At 41.4% G+C, this 20,844-nt stretch overlaps 1 protein-coding gene across 1 annotated transcript in view; it reads right to left on the reverse strand.

Moving 5' to 3' along the window:
* Nucleotides 1-752: 752 nt before the first annotated feature.
* LOC125455413 (intelectin-1-like) overlaps nt 753-20,844 on the reverse strand; it is a 46,259-nt gene continuing 26,167 nt past the window's right edge. The window contains exons 2-8 of the mRNA XM_048537325.2: nt 7,139-7,241; nt 6,131-6,283; nt 4,181-4,428; nt 3,517-3,675; nt 2,217-2,337; nt 1,499-1,602; nt 753-1,183 (exon numbers count right to left, since the gene is read on the reverse strand). Coding sequence (XP_048393282.1) covers nt 1,031-1,183; nt 1,499-1,602; nt 2,217-2,337; nt 3,517-3,675; nt 4,181-4,428; nt 6,131-6,283; nt 7,139-7,205 — 1,005 coding nt within the window. The 5' untranslated portion in view covers nt 7,206-7,241 and the 3' untranslated portion in view covers nt 753-1,030. The remainder of the gene's footprint in view (nt 1,184-1,498; nt 1,603-2,216; nt 2,338-3,516; nt 3,676-4,180; nt 4,429-6,130; nt 6,284-7,138; nt 7,242-20,844) is intronic.

The raw sequence follows: 20,844 nt of genomic DNA on the forward strand, positions 1-20,844 counted from the left end.
GTTTGACTTAAAAACGAGTATGTCAAGCCTTGCGCCTTCTTTTGAAAACAGATTTCTTGAGCGGCAACTACATTAACCCCACTGCGAAGCCTCTTCTAAGGATGCCAGCCTTCCTGCTCCTCTGATGCTGCTTGGCCTGCTGTGTACATCCAGCTCTATACCTTGTCATCTTACATGAGCAATCTCACTCCTTTAATCACATGTGTATGCTGTAATGAAGAGTTTTACGAAACCAAGTTATAGTCCAACAGGTGTATTTGAAATCAGTAGCTCTCGAAGCCCTGTTTCTTTGTCAGGTGCAGGCCACATCATAGAGCTTTAAAACACGGGTAAACATGGAGAGAACAGATTTGGCCTTCCATGGGACGAGCAGTTTGAAATGCAGAGTAATATATCATGTTAAATTCTTCTGTCACTGAAATAGAATTAAGTACAAATAAATTGATTTAGGCTAATCATTGCGGTACGTCTTATGATGAGTTGCATTTCAAAACATTGAAGGATTTTTTTGAGGCATGAGAGAACATGAAGACATGTAGGGTTTTTAACATTGATAAGGGAAATGAAAATCTGGGCAGGATACCTCCTGCATTTTTTTGATTAACCACCACTGAACACTCATCACTCATCAGACTCAATCTCCTGAAAGCATGCCTAACAATCATTTTTGCATTAAGTTGTGAAATATGATAAGTTGGATGATACGGTAAGTTGTGGAAACAAACACACGCAGGTAGTATTTATAATGCCAGTTTATTGAAATCCTGTAAGGAATCTCATGGAAACCATTACAGCATTTAGAAAAAATAATTTTCAGAAACCTCTCGCATGATCAGTGATTCATAATATATCCTGCACACCAAGCATTCAATGTTATACATCTAGTCTCTTCTTGGACTTATGCTAATTTTTGAATGTAGAATAAAGTACACCATTAAATCAAGCCATTTTTTTAAACAAAGGCACTTTGTCACATTGCAGTCAATTGTCAGTGGACTAACAAGGTACTCCTATGAGGATATGGCCTACATTAACGGTAAAAGATCAACACTGCAGCCTCTGTGATCTCCTTTGATGCACTCCATGACCGATGTGTGCCAACCCCATCCCAGTCAAAGGCTGTGAAATCTCCACACTGCCTGGGCGATGCCTCCGGAAAGTATCCTCCACCCCCGATACACACCTAGACACAAACAATTCGGAATATTTCAACAGTCATATTCATCAGCATTTCGATGGGCAAAATCGCGAGGAAATGAACTATTGAGAGTCACAGGCTGAATTGCACTGATTCAGAAAGCCGCAGAAACAGATTCCACACAAGTAACAGGAAGTATAATGTGGGAACAGGTAAGGTTATGCACTTTGCCAGTAAGGAGCTGAACATTATTTAAATGGGACCCCCTCTGAACCGTGATAATTCTGTGATTCTGATCGCTCACTCGTACCATCCACCCACTGCTCTAACATCCCTCGTTTCTGCAGTCCTAGTACTCACATGTTCCGAATTGCATCCAATGTATTTCACTCCAGAACACATCGCCAGTGCTGCTTTCTCATTGTTGAATACCCTGAATTGCACATATCCTGGTTCAAATTCGCCTGCAAACACACAACAAATCGCATGATTATTTAAGTATGAAAAAAACGCATTGGGTCTTTGAATGTCACTGTTTCAACAGTCACAGTTGGAAAGGAGAAAGACATTAACAGATCGTTGCTGCTGTGGCCAGGCCTGCTGAGGAGTTTCAGAATTTTGTGTTGAAGGATCTTGGGTGATTAGCTGGGTCATTTCAGAAATTGCTGTTCCCGCTTTGTTCCTACGCAGTCTCGGTGGAGCACTGTCGCTCCCGGCCTGCGCAAAATCTTGCCTCGGCTCTTCAGAACTGAGGTTAATAATGAGGTCAAGAGCTGACTGGACCTAATAGAAGGTTAGCTAATCACCGTTCATCCTTACATAATAATGTTATGATTTGAAGCATGAACTTAGGTACAGGAAAGATGCTTTGGCCTCTTGAGCCATTCAATGAGATTGGGACTACGCTACATCTGTGACCTTCACACCGACTTTGCAGTTGATTCTTGATTTGAACACGACAGTCTCCAAAATCCAAGCTCTCTTGCTATTTTCCAAAGTTGCACCAAGCTTTAGGTAACCAATTGAGGGTGATGCCCATTGTTGCTCGTATAGATTAAATGAAGAATTCTGCACTTACGTTGACTGAAAGGCCCGTACAACTGTTTTATCTTCTCATCGTTACCGAAGTCATAAGTGATGCGACTTAATGGACCGTTATCATCTGGGCATTTCCCTTTGTTGTATTCGACAGGGTGTTGCTGAAATTGAGAACATTATTCTCAGGCTGAAAGATATTCGAATGATGTCTTGCTTTCCGGGACTCTTATTCTTCCTTCGCCCACAGAGCCAACAATTTTCCTAAATATGCAGTTCTATCCTCCCCAAGCATCATCTTCCTACCCAATTCTTTCCAATCTCACATCATGTATGAAGATATTACTGCTTTCCCTATTGAATCTCCCATTGTTTCCCTATTATTAGCTTGGGCCAATAGCAATTTGGTGTCTGGCAGGCAGAAGGTGGTCGGGACAAGTTCCATGTAGTAGCTTGGCCACACAATCTAGACTGTGCTGCACAGAGGGTGTGTTGCATTGAGAGTTCGGGTCACATTGTTTGAAGGACATACTTTGCTCGATGATTTCTTTTTACCGAAAACAAAATGTTGTTGGCAGTTCAACGGGGACACAGATAATCCCAACAATCAATTCAAATAAAAGGGCAGATATTCCAATAGTGCACTCATCAATATTTATTTCCAAAATCCTCAAGCAAAAGTGATTCATCCTTTATCCCTTTACGATTTCTCACTGCTGCTGCGGTTTATAACCACTAAACAATTTAATATAACTCTAATTTATTCTCTGTGAGGAAATTAAGGGGAAAGTGGCGTTTGTGAGAGTTGGGAAATAACGGAACACAATAATCTTTAATTTTGAACAAATTAAGCTTTTGGATATGCAAATATTTTTTGTTAGGATCGCGAACTTGAATCTATCCCAGGAGGCTATGAGTGCTTTTTCGGGGAAAATTGCTAATTTCCCATTTTATTTTTCTTTTTTTCAACGCTGTGCTGGGCTTCGGCGAATTACTTTTGTAGACAAAGCCCATTAACATTGGAACACCGTAATTTATTTAAGTCCCTGCATATTACAGTGAACTTGAAGAAAAGGTCAGTTAAAATTGCTCATCGTTTTTCCCATTATGATACCGACTAAACATCAATAAAGTAATTGGTAGTAAACTATTTTGACACACACAGATGGTATGAAAAGTACCATTGCAATGCGAGCCTCTTTATAAATTAAACTCACTGTTGTTCAGTGTACACCTGAATCATAACAGTGCTGACTAATGAGTCAGGGGGTAGGACATAACTCTTGTTTTCATACTGTAGTGGTTCTGATTTTATGAAATGCAGGCACTGCTGAGATACTCACTTGGAACAGCTGACACAAGTTTCCCCCATACTGTTGAAGGAAGGTGGTTTCAGTGTGATAGCGGAGGATTGCTGCATCTTTCCAGCTGTTCAGTGGTGTGTCATTGGGCACGTGCCAAATTGATATGTCTGAAGCCTTTATGTCATAGTAACCTGGGTTCTGTTTGTAAATAGACACAGGTCGTCACAGCGACAGTTGAGCAACGTTCATGAGCATCACTAAGCCCCTGAGCACATCCTCACTCATTAAAGTGGGAGCCTCATTCTTGTTCAGTTAAATTCTAGCCCAGTGTTACAGAATAAGGAACCTCTATTGCAGTGATATCATTTCACAGGCAAAGTGGCCTGTGGATAATATTCCCTACCAATGTCCTCCCACAGAGTCATAGAAACACATTTTCTCTTCCCTTGAGGCAGGAAACTAACCAAAATCAATCCTTCAAATGAAAAATACCACAATCTCTTCATTCATAAGGCAGCAAAATTGACTGGCAATTCAAATGAGACATTTTGGCTTTAAGAACAAACCACTCTCAGCTCCTCCCAATGAATCTTTTGTTCCTTCCATATTTATTTGTGTGGCTTCAACTTTGGTCAGCTGTCCCATTCACACTAAGTATGACAAACGTTGTTTTAAATAAACAGATTACATAGAAGCTCATCACCTTCAGGTCATCACTTGTCGCTCCTTCTGGTGAACCAAACGTTGCATAGTTGGACCATGACCTATCTCCTGCTGGAGAACTGGCGTTGCTCCCTTGCTGGCTGGACCAGCGATCTCCTATGGTGCATTTCCCAAGTATATTGTTCTCATGGACACTTGCAATTAGGGTCCAACCTCCCCCATTGGTCGTCATATCACAGAAGGCTTGGTAGATTTCACCATTACTGGTTATGAATGGATGGACACCATCTGCATGAAGAGAATAAGATAGGCCATTCAATTGAATAAGGGCATTCCAGAGCAGCAATGGCTGCTTATGTCAAATGGTTGGAACTACCGTCACAACTGGAAGGATGCATTGCAGGTGTTTTCCCTGTAAAATAAACGAGGTGTTGAATGATGAATGGAAAACCAGGACCAAAAGTAGATGACAGTGTTAAATGTGGTTAAAATAATGGCTTAAAAAGAGGCTCTCATAATTTTGGATTGCATTTGTGGTATAGACTAGAGTGTCTCCATTCACTTCACAATTAATGTAAGTGCAAGAAACAGTTATATGTGGGCATGTGATTGTCTATTTTTTTCCACAATACCTCCTACCCAGCTGAAATAATAAATCCCTGTGCAACTGCAGGAAAATGACTTCAATGACTTTGTACCTTCCCGTTCTCTCAAAATTTCTGTCTCCCAACGATGGGTTCCGGAACTGGCCAGAGGCGCCAAGAGCATCCACTCTGTGCTTCTTCATTGAAGGTTCCAATATTCACACACAATCAAGTATTTTTCTGACTCTGCTGCATTGGCAAGGAACATAGTTGTGTTCACCAGTTTTCTGAAGAAAGTTACAGTCGATGGATGCAGTGACCACAGCAGCAGGTCAGAAGCTTGGAATGCTGTGGCACTTAACACATTCCCTGATTGCCCAAAGCCTGTCCACCATCTACAACTCGGGAGTGGAATACTCCACACTTGCCTAGATGAATGCAGCTCCAAAAGCACTCAAGTAGCTTGAAACCATCCAGGGCAAAGCAGCCGACTTGATTTGCACTACATCCACAAATGTCCATTCCCTTTTTTAAAAATCTGCAATATGCCTAATTGTGATTCTTGCATCCTTTTAATCTTCCACCCTTCTCTAAAGCATAGACCATGCTTATAAATTTCCTACCAAGACGCATCTCGTCATACCTCTCTGTGTTCAAATTCATTTGCCATAATTGTCCCATCTTCAGGTTTGCAAAAACAAAGTTTTTTCTTTCTCAGCTCAATAAAGTTCATCCTTGATATTCTGTTATTTTGTAGCGCTCCTCCTCTCTATTGCTGATCCCATTGTGCATGCAAGTTCCTCTTATCTGCGCATTTAAGAGTTGTGTTTCGTTTCTACAGTCCAATTGTGAACAGCAGTGGTCTCAAGCAAGGACCTGCATGTAGCACCACTTCACACAATCTGTCACGTCGCAATTGTTTCCTTTCCCTCTCTGTTTTGTCTTGAAGCAGATGCAAGAAATACAGTTCCCACAATGTTATTCGAACAACTGCAGAATTCACTGGTGTCCCGGCAACTTTAACCCAACAACCCAGAATGCAAGCTGATTTACACTCATCTCACGTCCTGTTTGATGGCACATTGTACGCACGTTTGCTATCGTCCTTGACTGTGTAACAGCAGTGTGTAACCGCAGTTATTGCTACAAAACCTCTCCACCGACTATCAAACCCATTAGGACCTCTTGAAGGTGTGAAATGTGCCACATAAGTACAAGTTTGATTCCTCCGTTTCCAGTAGTCAGTGAGAGTGACAAACACTGGCTGAAACTAATGGCAGAATAGGTAATGAGGCAAGGAAGACGGTTATTTTTCGTTCGTCTCTATGGCACTGAACGGAACTGCAGCCACACTGACTCTTCAATAGCTTAATGAGGCAATTGTATCTTCTGTTGAAAACATTTACCTTTGGTCACGTGGTATTTCTCTTTGAGTTCCCGGCAGCTCCTGGTTAAATTGTGGTGCTCGTCGGGTTTATCCGGGTAGCCATTGTTGTTGACTTCGAAGTCACCCAGGACGTTGAGAATTGCAATGTCATGGTTTCCAATGCCAACTTCATCTTAATGACAGAAAAGACACATTATGTATCAGTGCCGGTGAAAGACGCAGAACAGACAGAAACATAGCAACATGGAGGTAAAGAGGAAACACAGAGAGGGATGCAGCAAGGTGACAGAGATCAGGATGAAGATATAGCAGTAAACAAGAATGATACAAAGTCAAAGAACCTTCGAAAAGAGGCATCGGAGATAGTTACAAAGAGTTGGACAGAGGACACAGGGATGAAAAGGAAAACGAGAGGGAAATACCAACAGAGACAGAGATGGCAGAGATGCATGAAATGGAAAGGAAATAGAGAGATACAGTGACAAAAGTAAAAGGCAGTGGGGCAGAATGAAAATCGAAGTATCTATTCTGAAAAAGAGAACAGAGCCAGAGGCCGATTTAGAAGATGAGAGAACATGAAACAGGAGAAGCAGCTGAAACGATGAAGTCACACATTGAAGCACAGAGAAAGAATGGGACAGAAAAAGAGAAAACCATAGCAACAGAAGGGCAAAAGGAAGAGAGAATAAAGCGAAAGATATATTGGGTTACAGCTCAGAGGCACCACTTGTCCTCTGGCACGCTGTTGAATTGATTGCACTCCTAATAGGAACACCGCACTGATCACCTGTGGAGTCAATGCTCTCTTCAACAAACAATAGAAATGTAATTCCAGGAATTTCTTGGGAAGAGATATAAATCCAGGGTTTGGTGCCGACATTAAACTCTGGGGAATGAGGAAACCCCCTGTGAAAGGGTGAAACGGTACAGACCAGGATCCAAACTGATCTGTACTCTCCCGCCTATTGTATCTCCCAGTTTAAATTCACAAAATCAAGTGCAAAAACATGATAAAGTCACCACTTACCTTCGTAATGAGGAGGGGATTGCTCAGTGTTGGCAATGGCAAGGAGTAGAAGAAGGATGGTCTTCATTTCTTCACAACAGCTTTTCTGTGAGGTGCTGTAATTCTGGGATTGTTGTAAACAAGAGAGGAGGAGAAAGTACATTACCTCTACTGGCATTTTGAACATTGCATTAACTCATTAATTCTTCTGTGAGGATGGATGAAGTCAGTTCCTGCCTTATTGTAGAAAATTGCTGATGGATAACACCGGACCTCGAAGTCAAACTGGGATGACTGCAGTAACTCATCTCAATGCCTGTCCAGCATCTAATGCACAATTCGAGATCGTGAAGGAACATATTGTGCTCGCCTGAGTGAATACAGCTTGAAGAACACTTGAAAAAATTGATACCATCTAAGAGAAAGCAACCTGTTTGATTGACACCTCATCTTCCAACTTAAACTGTCTATCCTTGCATAGGCAGTGCTCAGAGGTGGAGCATACAGCAAAACAGCAAGGCTTTTTCAATGATACCTTCCAAACACACAACGTCTGTCTTGAAGGACAAGGGCAGCAGATGCATGGGAAGACTGCTACTGGAAGAGCCCTCTTCAAGCCATTTGTCATCCCGACCTGAAGTTAGAACAGTGCACCTTTACTGTTGGTGGGTCAAAATACTTGGTGTCCTTCCCTAATGGCACTGTGGCTCTAGGTGTTCAATCATGTTGTTCAATGTCACCTTCTCAAGGTAAATAAGGGATGGACAAGAAATGCAGCCATTGTTAGCACCACATAAAAAACAAATCAAATAAAACACTACCAACTTTGGTAAAGAATAAATATAGAAGGAAATAAACAGTGGAATAAGACAAAAAAACAGAACTCAGAAAAGCAATTTCTATTTTTGATGTTGTCTAAACAAGACTTATAACCTCGACCAATAAGAGTCCAGATTTGTGTCATGGACCTTGACTGCTGTAACTAATGCATCTCTGTGTTAAAAGGGCACTTTGACTTGAAATGGCCTCACTGCCTGAGCCAAATGTATTTTACACTCATATTATTCAACAAAATTCAGATCATTCAATGAAATGAAAGGAGGAGTGAGACAGCAAGGAGCCACTTTCAGGACACTAACAGTAAAGAAGCATATCTTCAATAGTAATTTTTTGTGTTCTACATTTAATTTCATATTGAAACTTGCCTGAAGCTGCTGTGAGATTCATATAGATATAATGAGGTCTTTAAGATCTAAATTAGCAAATTTTCCATCAATATTACATTAAACAGCGCCTTTCCAAAGTATCATTATTTACGATGTACTGTTCACACATGAATATGGATATATTCCATCCTTACCCACAAAGTTCAATCCGATTCTGGCGACCTGCTTCCTGGAGGCCTGATTTTGGAAACTCCTTACCTGTCTCAACAGCTTGATAGCAAATGCATCTGCATGGCAGATATGGGGGACTATTATATTCTCCAACACCTTCACCATCTAACAATAGGTGGATGAAAGATGGGTTAATGTAAAATGATACCAATTTATTACAACTTCCTGAAACACTCAATAGGATATCTAGGACACTGGGAGATCAGTTTCTTTAACTCTGTATCCAAAACCTGATATTGCTTAGCCCCATTTAGATATTGGATGCAATGACAAAAAACATGATATCAACATCCTGTGTTTGTACAGAGACTTTTCACAGAAAAAAAAAAACTGCCCCAAGCAACTTCACAGAAGTCTTTTCAGAAGGAAACATTGGGAAATAAAGATCAAGGGCCAGAATTTGAGAAAAGAGTTCAATTTCCAGGAAGTCTTAAAGAACAAGAGGGGATAGGTGGATTATGTCATTTGGGTGGATGTTCAGTTGACCCAGATGGGTTCCACTTGCAATTGGCAAGGCAACAATACTGGTTACTATTTGAATTCATATAACACCTGTCAGACTTTAAGGCACCTTAGAGGAATGTCAGAAACAAATTACAAACAAGCCCCACGAGACTTCATGATGTGGTCAAAAAGTCTAGTCATACAGGTATCTTTTATGCGCCTCCTAAAAAAAAAGAGCTAAAACTTGCTGGAGGGTTTATAGAGGAAATTCTAGAGCATAGGGCTTCAGTATCTGAAAGCACAGATGCTAATGATGGAGTGATGTGCAAGAGGCTAGAATTGGAGGAGTGTAGACTTCTCAGTTGGAATCAGTCTCAGGTACAAAAATAGGCAAGGCTTTGGAGAAGTTTGGAATCAAGGATGAGTTTTGCAATTGTGGCTTTGCTTGGCTAATGTGGGGCAATTGAAGGGAAAACAAGGTGTGATCTGAGTCGTGTCAATTGTTTCAAATTCATTTTTCGACACTTAGAGTGCTGACCATATCTGTTACAGCAAGGGCAATTAGCAGCTGAAATATACAAAATCTGTTAAAGCACAACTGTTGAGATTACAAAACAAGGTGATATCATACTCAGAGATAGTAAGAACTGCAGGTGCTGGAGTCAGAGATAACACAGTGTAGAGATGGATGAACACAGCAGGCCAGGCAGCATCAGAGGAGCAGGCAAGGGTCCCGAACCAAAACGTTAACTTTCCTGCTATTCTGATGTTGTCTGGACTGCTGTGTTCCTCCAGCTCAACACTATGTTATCTCTATATTAAAGTGACATCATAAATTGAATCTGATCAATCAAGGATTGAAGGTACATTTGCACTTCATTAAAATGGTCCATGATATTCCCTTCATTTGAAGGTGAGAAGTGGGGATGGTCGCTGATGTATGTACGATGTTCAGAACCAGTCGCAGCTCCTTGCACTAAAGCAGCACATGTCCATATGTAGCAAGGCTTGGACAGCATCCAGATTTTGTTACAAAGTGGCAAATGACATTTATTTTACAGAAGCGCCAGGCAATGACCGTCTCCAATAATCTCCTAACTATTTAATACAAGCACTCTCTACAGCCCTAGTTATGTGCATCAGCTGGACTCTGACCTTAACATGATTGAAGTGAAGACTGGTCTCAATTGTGTAACTCCCCTTTTCCCCTATTTGGGGTCACCAATAAATCACTGCTTTGACATGCGAGAAAGATCCCACAGCAGTTCTCCCATAATACTTATCAAGAAAACAATAAATACAGTTATTGTACCATGAGGTGATATTTAAGAAGGGAGGCAGTGCTGAGTAACACAGGCTTTGTAAACCCTTCCTAAAAGTTCAAGCAAAAGTCAGCCAATGTGGTTGATTATAACATGATCAGGTTACAGGTGTGTGTCAGTTCCATAAAGAATTTCAGACCTGTCATTGTATCTAGCCTCAAGCATTTCAAAGGCAGAGCTAAACTGAGTGACTACAAATGGGTGTTTAAAATTAATGCTTCCACAATAATAACTTCAGACAATCACAAGCACAATATCATTTGCACCTTTTGAAATTTGCTTGAAGGTTGAAGGACAAGCCCTGATCTGAGTGTTTTTCTTCATATAATCACATATTTATTTTTGTTTTATCTCATTCCTGGGATGGACACATCACTGCAGTGGATTGTCTTGTTTATTATTTATTGCTTATCCTCAATTGTCATTGATGGGAGATAGGGGAGCAAGTAGGGAATTGACTGCTTTGTGCTGTAGTCAATGAGGCATAAGTAAGCCAGGATGCCTGTGGGGACAGAGTTTTCCAAATCAGGACCAGCAATATTGAAGGAGCATTAAACAAGAAAGCGTGGCTTTGAGGGGAACTTGCACGTGATGTTGTTCGAATACGTCTGAAGGTCATTTTCACCTCTGTGGTAGAGGTCCTGCATTTGGAAGATGCCCAGAGACGTGTTGAGATGTTACGATGCATCTAGATGGTACACACTGCTGCAAGTCTACGGTGTTCAGGAGGGCATTGAATGCTGAGGAATGGCACAGGGCTGAACAAATGGGCATTTTTCTCCTAGAGCAGATTGAGTTTCTTGAATGTTGCAACTTCACTCAAACAGGCAAGTGCAGGGTATTCCAATATTCTCCTGACTTGTGCCTTTTGAATGATGGACAGGCTTTGGGCAGGTTTAGCATTATAATTCAAATGCTGAAAATTGCTTATTATCTGATGATACAACATGATGGTCTGTGAAAACACAAGTTAGAATCATACAATCCCTACAAGTGCAGAAAAAAGTCATTCAGTCCATCAAGTCTGCATCAGTCCTCCGAAGGACATCTGACCTCATCAGCCTCCATAGGTATTTTTTTTAAAGCATGATCAATCCATTTACCTTAAACATCTTAGGTCTGTGAGAGGAAACCCATGCAGACCTGGGGAGAATATGCAAACTCCACGGTCACCCCAATGGCTCAGATTGTAAATCAGCCCTCAATTTGGCAAATGTGGTTAATTCCTTGTTTTAACTCCTGCTGTTCATGCTATATAGCTTCCATTTCTTCCTGCCTTATCCTTCTTTCTGCCTCTCCTTTCTCCTTCGTGATATTCTTCTCTTTCTCCCCCCTTTCCCATTCAAGTTCTCCATCTCCACCGTTCCCCTTATTACGGGGCATTGCCTCATACTTTCACTGTCTGCATAGGGAAGGGGTCTATCCAGCCACTTCAAGCTTGGGTATAGGGAGGATTTCTTTTCTGATTCTTCTACTTCTGTAGTCTGATTAACATGTTCTTTGGCACCCTTCCTGGTCACAACTGGTGCCTGATACGTTTTTCTCAACTCGTCCCCTTCTTTCCTAAAAAGTTTTGATATTTCCGTCTCCTGTTCCTTTTTTTACTTCTTTTTTCAGATTTATCTGTTGGTCTGTAGCTCTTAATTAACCCTTCCATTTCCTCGCATATGCTAATATGAAAGGTACACTCTTTTTGGCCATTTGGTCAGTAACTTTTCAGTCCTTTTTGCCCATTTCTCAGAAATTTTTGTAATGTCATTTTTTGCCACTGGAAACTTTTTACTCAGTATTTCAATTGCAGTCCCTTTATTCATGGCTAAAGTCATATCAGTCCAAAGTCGTTGTCTTCTTAGAGCTCTGTAATCTGATGCTGCTTCTAAAACTGCGATTGTTCCCTATTACTTTGTTCCAGCCAATTACTAACAATCTATCTCCCTTTAATTTAAAACAGATTCAATTGTACTTTCAGTACAGCACTCTTTACTCTACTTGTTCTGCCCGTACAGACTCCTGCTTTTCCAGAACGGTATCCACAGAACACATGCCCTGCCTGTTCAGACCCTTGTTACCTATGACCTGGTATCCACAGGGACTTACTTACACCACGTGGAATTTTTATTTCAGATGTTCTTTTTCGTTTCACACTTATTTGTCCCTTACCCCATTACGCAGTGTTCTTGAACAGTCCTCCACGTCTCCTTCAACTTTAAATTACCACCCGCTGCTTGGATCTTTCGATCTGAGAGAGCCTTGGGCAGTTTCCCCGCACTTCCGAGTCCCCGATGGCCGCCCCAAGGTAACAGAATATAGTCTGAATTAGAAGCAAAAAATGCTTACTTTTTTTATTTTGGGTGCACCCTTATTCTGTCACCGGACCAGGAAGCGCCCTGTTGCTGCCATCCCTCTTCAGGTAGGTCTTTTCACGACCCTGGTCGTTGCACCAAATTTGTTGTGGAGAAAGACCAGGAGACGTAGAGAGTTCATCAAGAAAGTAAACCTTTATTTGCAAACAAAGGCTGTGACAATCAGAAAGTGGTTTTCCGATCGCCCCGATCCACGAGGCTTGTTATGTTTTATACATTTTCAGTTATCATGCTCTTTCTCAGGTTACCAGCATAACCAATTGTGTTAATTAGCGTTATCTCTTCAAGCTATTCATCTGCTGAATCATCTCTGCTACAATTATTTCTCAACTAATTAGACTATGATTATTGTCTGCTGCAATGGTCTCTTCTACTTCAAATTTAATCGATAAGATAGTGATTATTTATTACTACATCTGCCACAATGGTCCTTCGCGTCGGGTTGACCCCATTACATCATGCTAGCCCTTGTCTCGGGTAGGCCCCATTACATCATGCTCATCCTTAGTTCTATGTTACATGCTTTAATTAACCTAATTAAGCTGCCGTTAATAGCTAGCCTAGTTATACTACTATTGTTCTACACTCCCTTGACCTATGCTCAAGCACCTCATTCTATTAAGGTACAGCATTTAATTGATTATTGTAACATTCCATAATTCAGTACATCTTACTGATCACTGTAAGATTTAACCCTTCGTCTGCCCCTATATTTTTATTTTCAATCAGGAGGTGTGTTACTGGCTGCAATATTCCTAGCCTCTGACATGCTGTTGTAGCTACTGTGTTAATTTGGTGAGTGCAGTCGAGGTTCTGATCAATGATAACCCCCAGGATGTTGATAATGAGGGATTCAGTGAAGGTAACACCACTGAATGTCAAATAGCGGTGATAAGATTTTGTCTTATTAGCGATGGTCATAGCCTGGCATTTGTTTGGGCTGAATGTTACTTGCCACTTGTCAACCCGAGTTTGGATATTGCCCAGATCTTGTTGCATTTGAACATGGACTGCTTTAGTATCTGAGGAGTTGTGAATGGTGCTGAACATTGCGAAGAACATCCTCACTTCTGACCTTATGATGGAGGAGAGGCCATTGATGAAGTAACTGAAGATGATTGGGCCTAGGACCATTCCCTGAGGACCTCCTGCAGAGATGCCCTAAAGCTGAGATAACTGACCTCCAACAATCACTATCATCTTCCTACTCATCACTTATGATTACAACTACTAGAAAGTTTGCCTCCTGATAACTATCGATGCAGTTTAGCTCAGGCTCCTTGATGCCACATTCAGTTGAATGCAGCCTTGATGTCGCGAGCTGTCATTCTCACCTCACCTCTGGAATTCAGCTTTTTTTGCCCATGTTTGAACTTGGGATGTAATGAGATCAAGAATTGAGTTGCCCTGGCGGAATCCCACCTGGGCATCACTGAGCAGGTTATTGCTGAGCAGGTGCTGCTTGATATCACTTGTTGATGACACCTTCCATTAGTTTACTGATGATCAAGAGTAGACTGAGGGGGCGGTAATTAGAAGGGCTGGATTTGTCCTGCTTTTTATGTATAGGGCATACCTGGACAATTTTTCACATTGTTTGCTTGGTTCCAGTGTTGTAACTGCACTGGATCAGCTTGTTTAGGGGAGCAGCTAATTCTGGACCACAAGTCTTCAGTACTAATGCTAGACTGTTCTCAGGGCCTGTAACCTTTGCAGTATCCAGTCTGTTCAACTGTTTCTTCATATCATGAGGGATGAATCGAATTGGCTGAACACTGGTATCCGCAATCCTGGGGACCATTGATGGAAGGCGAGATGGATCATCCACTCGATTCTTCTGGCGGAAGATTGCTGTGAATGATTCAGCCATATCTTTCGATGTGGGGCTCTTCCGTCACTGAGAATGGTGATATTTGTGAAGCTTCCCCCTCCAGTAAGTTGTTTAGTCATCCATGGCCATTCACAACTGGATGTGGCAGGACTACAGAGGATCTTGGATCTGATCCGTTAGTTGTAGGATCATGTAGCCCTGTCTATCACTTGCTGCTTAGGCTGTTTGGCGTGCTAGTATTCCTGCTTGGTGGCTTCACCAGGTTGACAAATCATCTTCAGGAATGACTAGTGCTACTCTTGGCATCCAATCCTGCACTTTTACCCTTAATAAAAAGGGACACAAGTGAGAACATAATGGGGAATTGACCTGATCTTTCACATTCAAAAGTTTCAAGGATCACCCTTCTCAAAAACTATTTTGCACGGGGCTGAGAAAATTGGGGTCCATTGTGTGTCTCTCCCTCTCTCTCTCTCTTTATCCCTCTCTCCCCTTTTTGTCTGTCCTTAAAACCCACTCCTGTGAACATGTTTTTCCTCACCCAGTCCTAACAGTTTTTTCATATAAACATGAAAACAGAAAGTCCTGGAGAAACTCAGCAGGTCTAGGATCATCTGTGGAGAGAGAAGAACAGTGTTAATGCTTCATGTCCGACATGACTCTTGTTTGGAATTCAGTATCGTTTTACATCATTTGGTGTCAAATTTTGTTTATTGACATTTTTCATGCGGCGTCTTCGGGATAAGTTCCAAAAGAGATAAAGAATTGGATTCGTAGCTCAACTTTCGCAGCCTCAGGCCATTCTAAAATGATTTACAGTCTGTAAAAATGTTTCTGAGGTTTGGCAATCGATGTTGGGTATGAACTGCCATTCGTGTAGATCCAGGTCCCATAAACAGCAACGCGGTCATGGTAGAATCATATGACGGTGTCAATTGAGGGACAGCCATTTACCAACACACCTGAGAGAACTCTTCAGAATAGTGACATTGGATCACTTACATCCATCTGGGACAGCAGATGGTCAATATCTCATCTGAAAAGTGGAGTCCCTGAGTGTGTGGCAATGCCTCTGTGCCACATTGGAACATCAGGTTTGACTTTGAGCTCCAATTCCTTGGGAAAAAAAAACCTCGAAGACACAATGTGCAGACCCAGAGGTGAGAAAATTCCTGGTTGAGTCATGGTTCACAGGGAGTAGGTTACCAGAATTTAAGGATGACACCTAACCCCTCCTAAAAGGTTTGGTGAGGGTAATCTTCTGAAAAAAAAAATTGAACTTAATGCAGACAGCCCCTAAAGGGCACTCAAATGAAAATCAAAACTTCAAAGAAGTTACCAACTATACATCAAAATTTCATTTTGGATGGTGACATTGCATCCCAGACACAAGTGATTCCAGATGGTCTGAACGTGCTAGTGGACAATGTCTGTTTCCACAATGTGTGTGCTAAGGTCTTGTCCAATTTTAAGGGTCAGAGACCAGTGTGAATTTAACCATTTAAGCAGGTGTTTATTTTGGTTGGTTCTGATTTGGACTTTGGTGATCAATTTCACTGTTCCAAAGCAGATGGAGGCAGACTTTCCAGAATACGCTCTCTCCTGGATACTGGCTTATGAGTTATCTTACTCCATATAGCTCTAGGGGGACTCTTTTGCTGTCTGGAGTCTGCATACCAGCAGCAACTACAATGGTTTGCCGGCCTAGATCCTGAAGAAAATGTTAACTATTTGGCTGAGGCTGGGCTTTGTTTTTGGCTTTAGCTGTGGGTTGACTGAGAGTCCCTCTGTTCAATAGATGCCCCAAGTGAGGCTATGCAACTGCCTTGCCCCAAGTGGTTGTCTCTTTATTCTTATTCCAATGACTTTTTAAAACTATGATTCTGCTTGGATAGGTACTGCAGTAGCTTACTTTTTGACAAATGGTATTGCAATGACTTTTAGTCACTACACCATGTAAGCCATGCTTGGCATCCACACTAGAGGCTGGTCTAGTGCTGTGCTGAGGCCAACACTGAAGGACTCATCCAGGAATTTGAACTTTTCTCTGGCCAATTCTCCTACCTCAGTGAGTCATCATGAAAATCAAAGACATCAGATAGTTCTGATGAAATTAAGCAGAATATTTACTCAAGAAAGGCCAGACTATTAAAAACTTGGTTTAACACCTCAGCAACTATTAAACTATAACTGTAATTACACCACAGACTCCCATTTACACCACCACCACCAACATCAGGCCTGTTCCTTATCCCAATACTTTCCTACTTCCTTCAGACCCAAGACCTCAGTCAGACTCAACTCAACCTAAACTCAAAACCACCCTCACCCGTACTTACCCTGCAACTGTGACTGGACCCAATCCCCATCCTACAGTGGGATCCGAACAGACACAATACCCCACCGGTAGATCTGGCCACCCACTCCCCTTCACACTGCTGGATTAGGTTTGACCTGACCACCGTCTTCCATTGCCAGATGGCACCTGTGCCTCGACTTCCAGACTCAAATCCCCAGATTGGACATGTAAATCCTCTCAAACCATCTGGGATCACAGAGCAATTCTTCTGGATCCTCTGGATACTGGCCTAATCCTCTCAAATCCACTGGGACCCAAGTCTAATCCTCTCAAATTCTGAGGCACCACACTAATTCTCTCTAACGCTTTGAGAGATCTGGCTAGTAGTCTTGAATCCATTGAGACCTGAGCCTAATTCCCTGGAAAAACTGGCTCATTGTTTTTTCAAGATGGTTAATCTGCAGGCCACTTTAATTCCAATCTGTTTCCTGGCGGCTTCAAACTTTTAAAATTTATATCAGAGTTGGATGAAGATATGCTGAAGATGTGACTACTAAACTTGTTGATGGGAGGTTGAAATGTGAGTTATGAGGAGCACATTGCAAGCTATGAAAGGGATATAGGAGCAGTTAAGTGAGTAGGCAGAAAAGTGGCTAATGGAGTTTAATGTGTGGAAATGTAAAATGTCAATTTGGCAGAAAGAATAAAAAGCAAAGATATCCAAATGGTGAGAGGTTGTAGAGCTCTGAGATGCCAAGGAATTGGAATGTTCTAGTGCATGAATTGGAAACATTTATTCTGCAGGTCCAGCAAGTAATTGGGAAAGCTACTTGAATGTTGTTATTTATTACAAGGTGAATTGGATGCAAAAATAGGGAATTTATGCGTCAGTTTTACAGGGTACCAGTGGGATCACATTTGTGCACAGTATTGATCTCTTCATATAAGAGACGATATGAACATGTTTGAAGCATTTCAGAGAAGATTTATTACGCCAATACCTGGAAAAAATGGGTTTGCCTTTTGGATTTGAAACTCCAGTAGAGTCAAGCTTTTCATGTTCAAAGAATATGGGGCATCTTGATAGAAACACATAAAATCCTGAGAGACTTTGACAGGGTAGATGTGGAAAGGATATTTCCTCTTGCCAGAGAATCTAGAGCTAGGGTTCACCATTTAAAAATAAGGAATTTAAGACAGAAGTGAGACTTTCTTATTCCTCAGATTAACGCAAATCTTTGGAAATTCATTCCTCAAAAGGCAGTTGAGATAGAGTTTTTGAATAGGTTTAATGCAGTGGTGGATAAATTGACTAAGAAAATGGATCAAAGGGGCCAAGTAGAAATGTGGAGTTGAAAGTACAATCAAATCAGTCATGACTTTATTAAAAATGGTTGAGGAAACTTGAGAATGACTGATGTTCTTCAATTATCTGTTTGCATGACTCTAAACTCATTTCAACTCATCTGCTGCTGAAATCCTTAAACTTTGAAGGAGTATTACTTACCTCCAAATTTGAAAATTTCAATACTTTATTAGGTGGCCTTGCATTTTCACCCTCTATAAACGCAAGTGTTCCAAAATTCTGCTTCCCAGATCCTGTCCTCTTCACCTGTTAGCCTTATGTTGGCTCACAGTCCAACAACACTCCATCTTGAAAATGACCAGCCTTTTTCATATCCATTCCTGGGTCTTGTTCTTCCTATTCTTTGTACCTTTCTCTGTTGCTACAACAAATATTCTCACTAAGCTGCATGCAACTGGATCAGGCAACATTACTGTAGGTACTGTTCAGGCTTTGTTCCCTTGTGGGTTTTGATCCTCATGTGTGTGTGAAACCTGACCCCCTGGAGTCTTCCCCAGTGTTCAAGACACAGCCCCTTTTGGTCCAGTAAAGGGTGGCTGAAGTTGCAAAGCCAAGTAAAAGAGATTGAAGCTTTGGGAATCCAGCATGGCTCACCTAAATGAAACTTGAAAAAAGTTCACAGAAGCTGGGATCCCATCACCAAGTCACCTTACATTTACATGTGGAGAGATCTTGACACTGATCCAGTCCCTTCAGAACCTCTGACACTCCTGTTTATATCCGTCAGCTAGGGCTCCCTAATTGGGCCAGATTAACTGCCCCAATCAGGGAACTTATCTTCTATGAGATCCACCCAGCTGACTTTGTTACAATCGCTACAGAGCTCAGAGTGTAAAAGCAAGGGTATTGCAGTGAACCTTGCTAAAGGATAAATAATACCTCAGCGGCAGTACTTTAACGAATTCTGGGCACTCACATTAGGAAGGTTGTGGAGGCATGAGAGAGAGAATCAAAAAGGATTTACTGGAAGGCTTCCAGGGTGAGGGCTGTCAGATATGTTTGCACATTATTGATGAGGATGTTGAAAAGGAATTGACTGGAAGGATTCAATATTATGCTGGGTCCACTCAAAACAAATAGGGAACTTTTTCCTCTTTCGGGCTGAGAACCAAGGGGATATCAGTTTAAGGCGGTTAACAGAAAAGAACCAATGAGGAAAACAGTGTTCCTGTAAAATGTGATTCAGGATTGGAATGTGCTGCTTGAGAAACTGGAGGGGATTGTGTCAATCTGACTCCTGAAGGCATATTTGATAATTATATGATAAATATTTACAGGGCTGAGGAGAGTAGGTAGGGGTGAGGGACGAACTGAGTTCTTGCAGGGATCCAGCAGGATATGTCAGGCTGATTGACCTCTCCCTGCACTGTAGCCATTCTACCATTGTTACGATGCTCCGGGGGAAACAAAACTTGTAAAGAGTTGCTATAACCTGAAATGCTGAACAAAAGATGGTGAATGCAATTTTCTTGCTTAACAGTTGCTTTATTTCACTCTTAGGCATTCAGGTTTTATGTGATCATCAGACAAAAATAAACTTTAACATCAAAATCACAATGGGTACATTTAATGCAGATTAACTCACACCCAATTCAGTGTTGCAAACCAACAGGAAAATTGTAGGGTTAAAATGCAGTTTCAGAATTCCGGTAAAATACATACTTGTTTCTTTTATACATAGTGTATTTCACAACTTTGGGCCTTTTCAAAGCATTTTATGCCAACAAATTACTTTGGGAATACAGTCATTGCTGTAATTTAGAAAATTGAGGGATAAAATAGGCCCGTGCCCATTGGAATTTAGAAGAATGAGTGGTGACCTTATTGAAACATGTAGGATTCTGAGGGGACTTGGCAAGGTAGATGTGGATAGGTTGTTTCCCCTTGTGGGAGAGTCTGGGACCAGAGGACATGATCCCAGAATAAGGAATTGCACATTTAAGACAGAAATGACAAGGAATCTCTTCCCTCAGAGGATAGTAAATCTGTGGAATTCTTTATCACAAAGGGTCGTTGAGGTTATGTTGAAAGGCATAACCAAGGCCAAAATAGACAGATTTTTAATCAGTGTGAAAGATTATGGGAAAAGGGCAGGAAAGTGGAGTTTGGGATTACCAGATCAGCCATTGAATGGATGGGCAGGCTTGATGGGCCAAATCAATTAGTCCAATTTTCCTCCTAGATCATGGTCTAGAAATCTCTCACAAACCACAATGAGATAAGAGTCAGACCAATGTTCTTTAAGTGATTGCCAGGATGCGGGGGATCATACTTGAGCTCTTCCTCAAAACATTTCCTTTGAATCTTTTACTCCTGAGAATAAAGGGAAGAATTGGTTTCATGTCTTGTCCAAAGGACAGTGCCTTCGGCAGTACAAAGGGCTTGCTTAACTCAATGGGTTGGACAGTTGGTGTCTGATACAAAAAGATACCAACAGCATGGGTTCAATTCCTATACTGGTGAGGTTACCATGAAGCGCTCTCCTCAACTTCCCTCCTTTCCTAAGCTGTGAAGACTCTCAGGTTAAACTTCCACCAGTTGTCTCTCTCTCTTTCTCAAATGAGATGGTAAGACTGTAGAGCTTTTACCTTTACCCCCTCAGTATTTGTAAGCATGCTAGTGAAGATTTTGTGTTCAAGTATGGCTTAAATATACAACATACTGACAAAGACATTGGAATTACCAATGAGTCAGAGCTGTCATGG

This window comes from Stegostoma tigrinum, chromosome 10, assembly GCF_030684315.1.
Source record: "Stegostoma tigrinum isolate sSteTig4 chromosome 10, sSteTig4.hap1, whole genome shotgun sequence".
NCBI classification, from domain to species: Eukaryota; Metazoa; Chordata; class Chondrichthyes; order Orectolobiformes; family Stegostomatidae; genus Stegostoma; species Stegostoma tigrinum.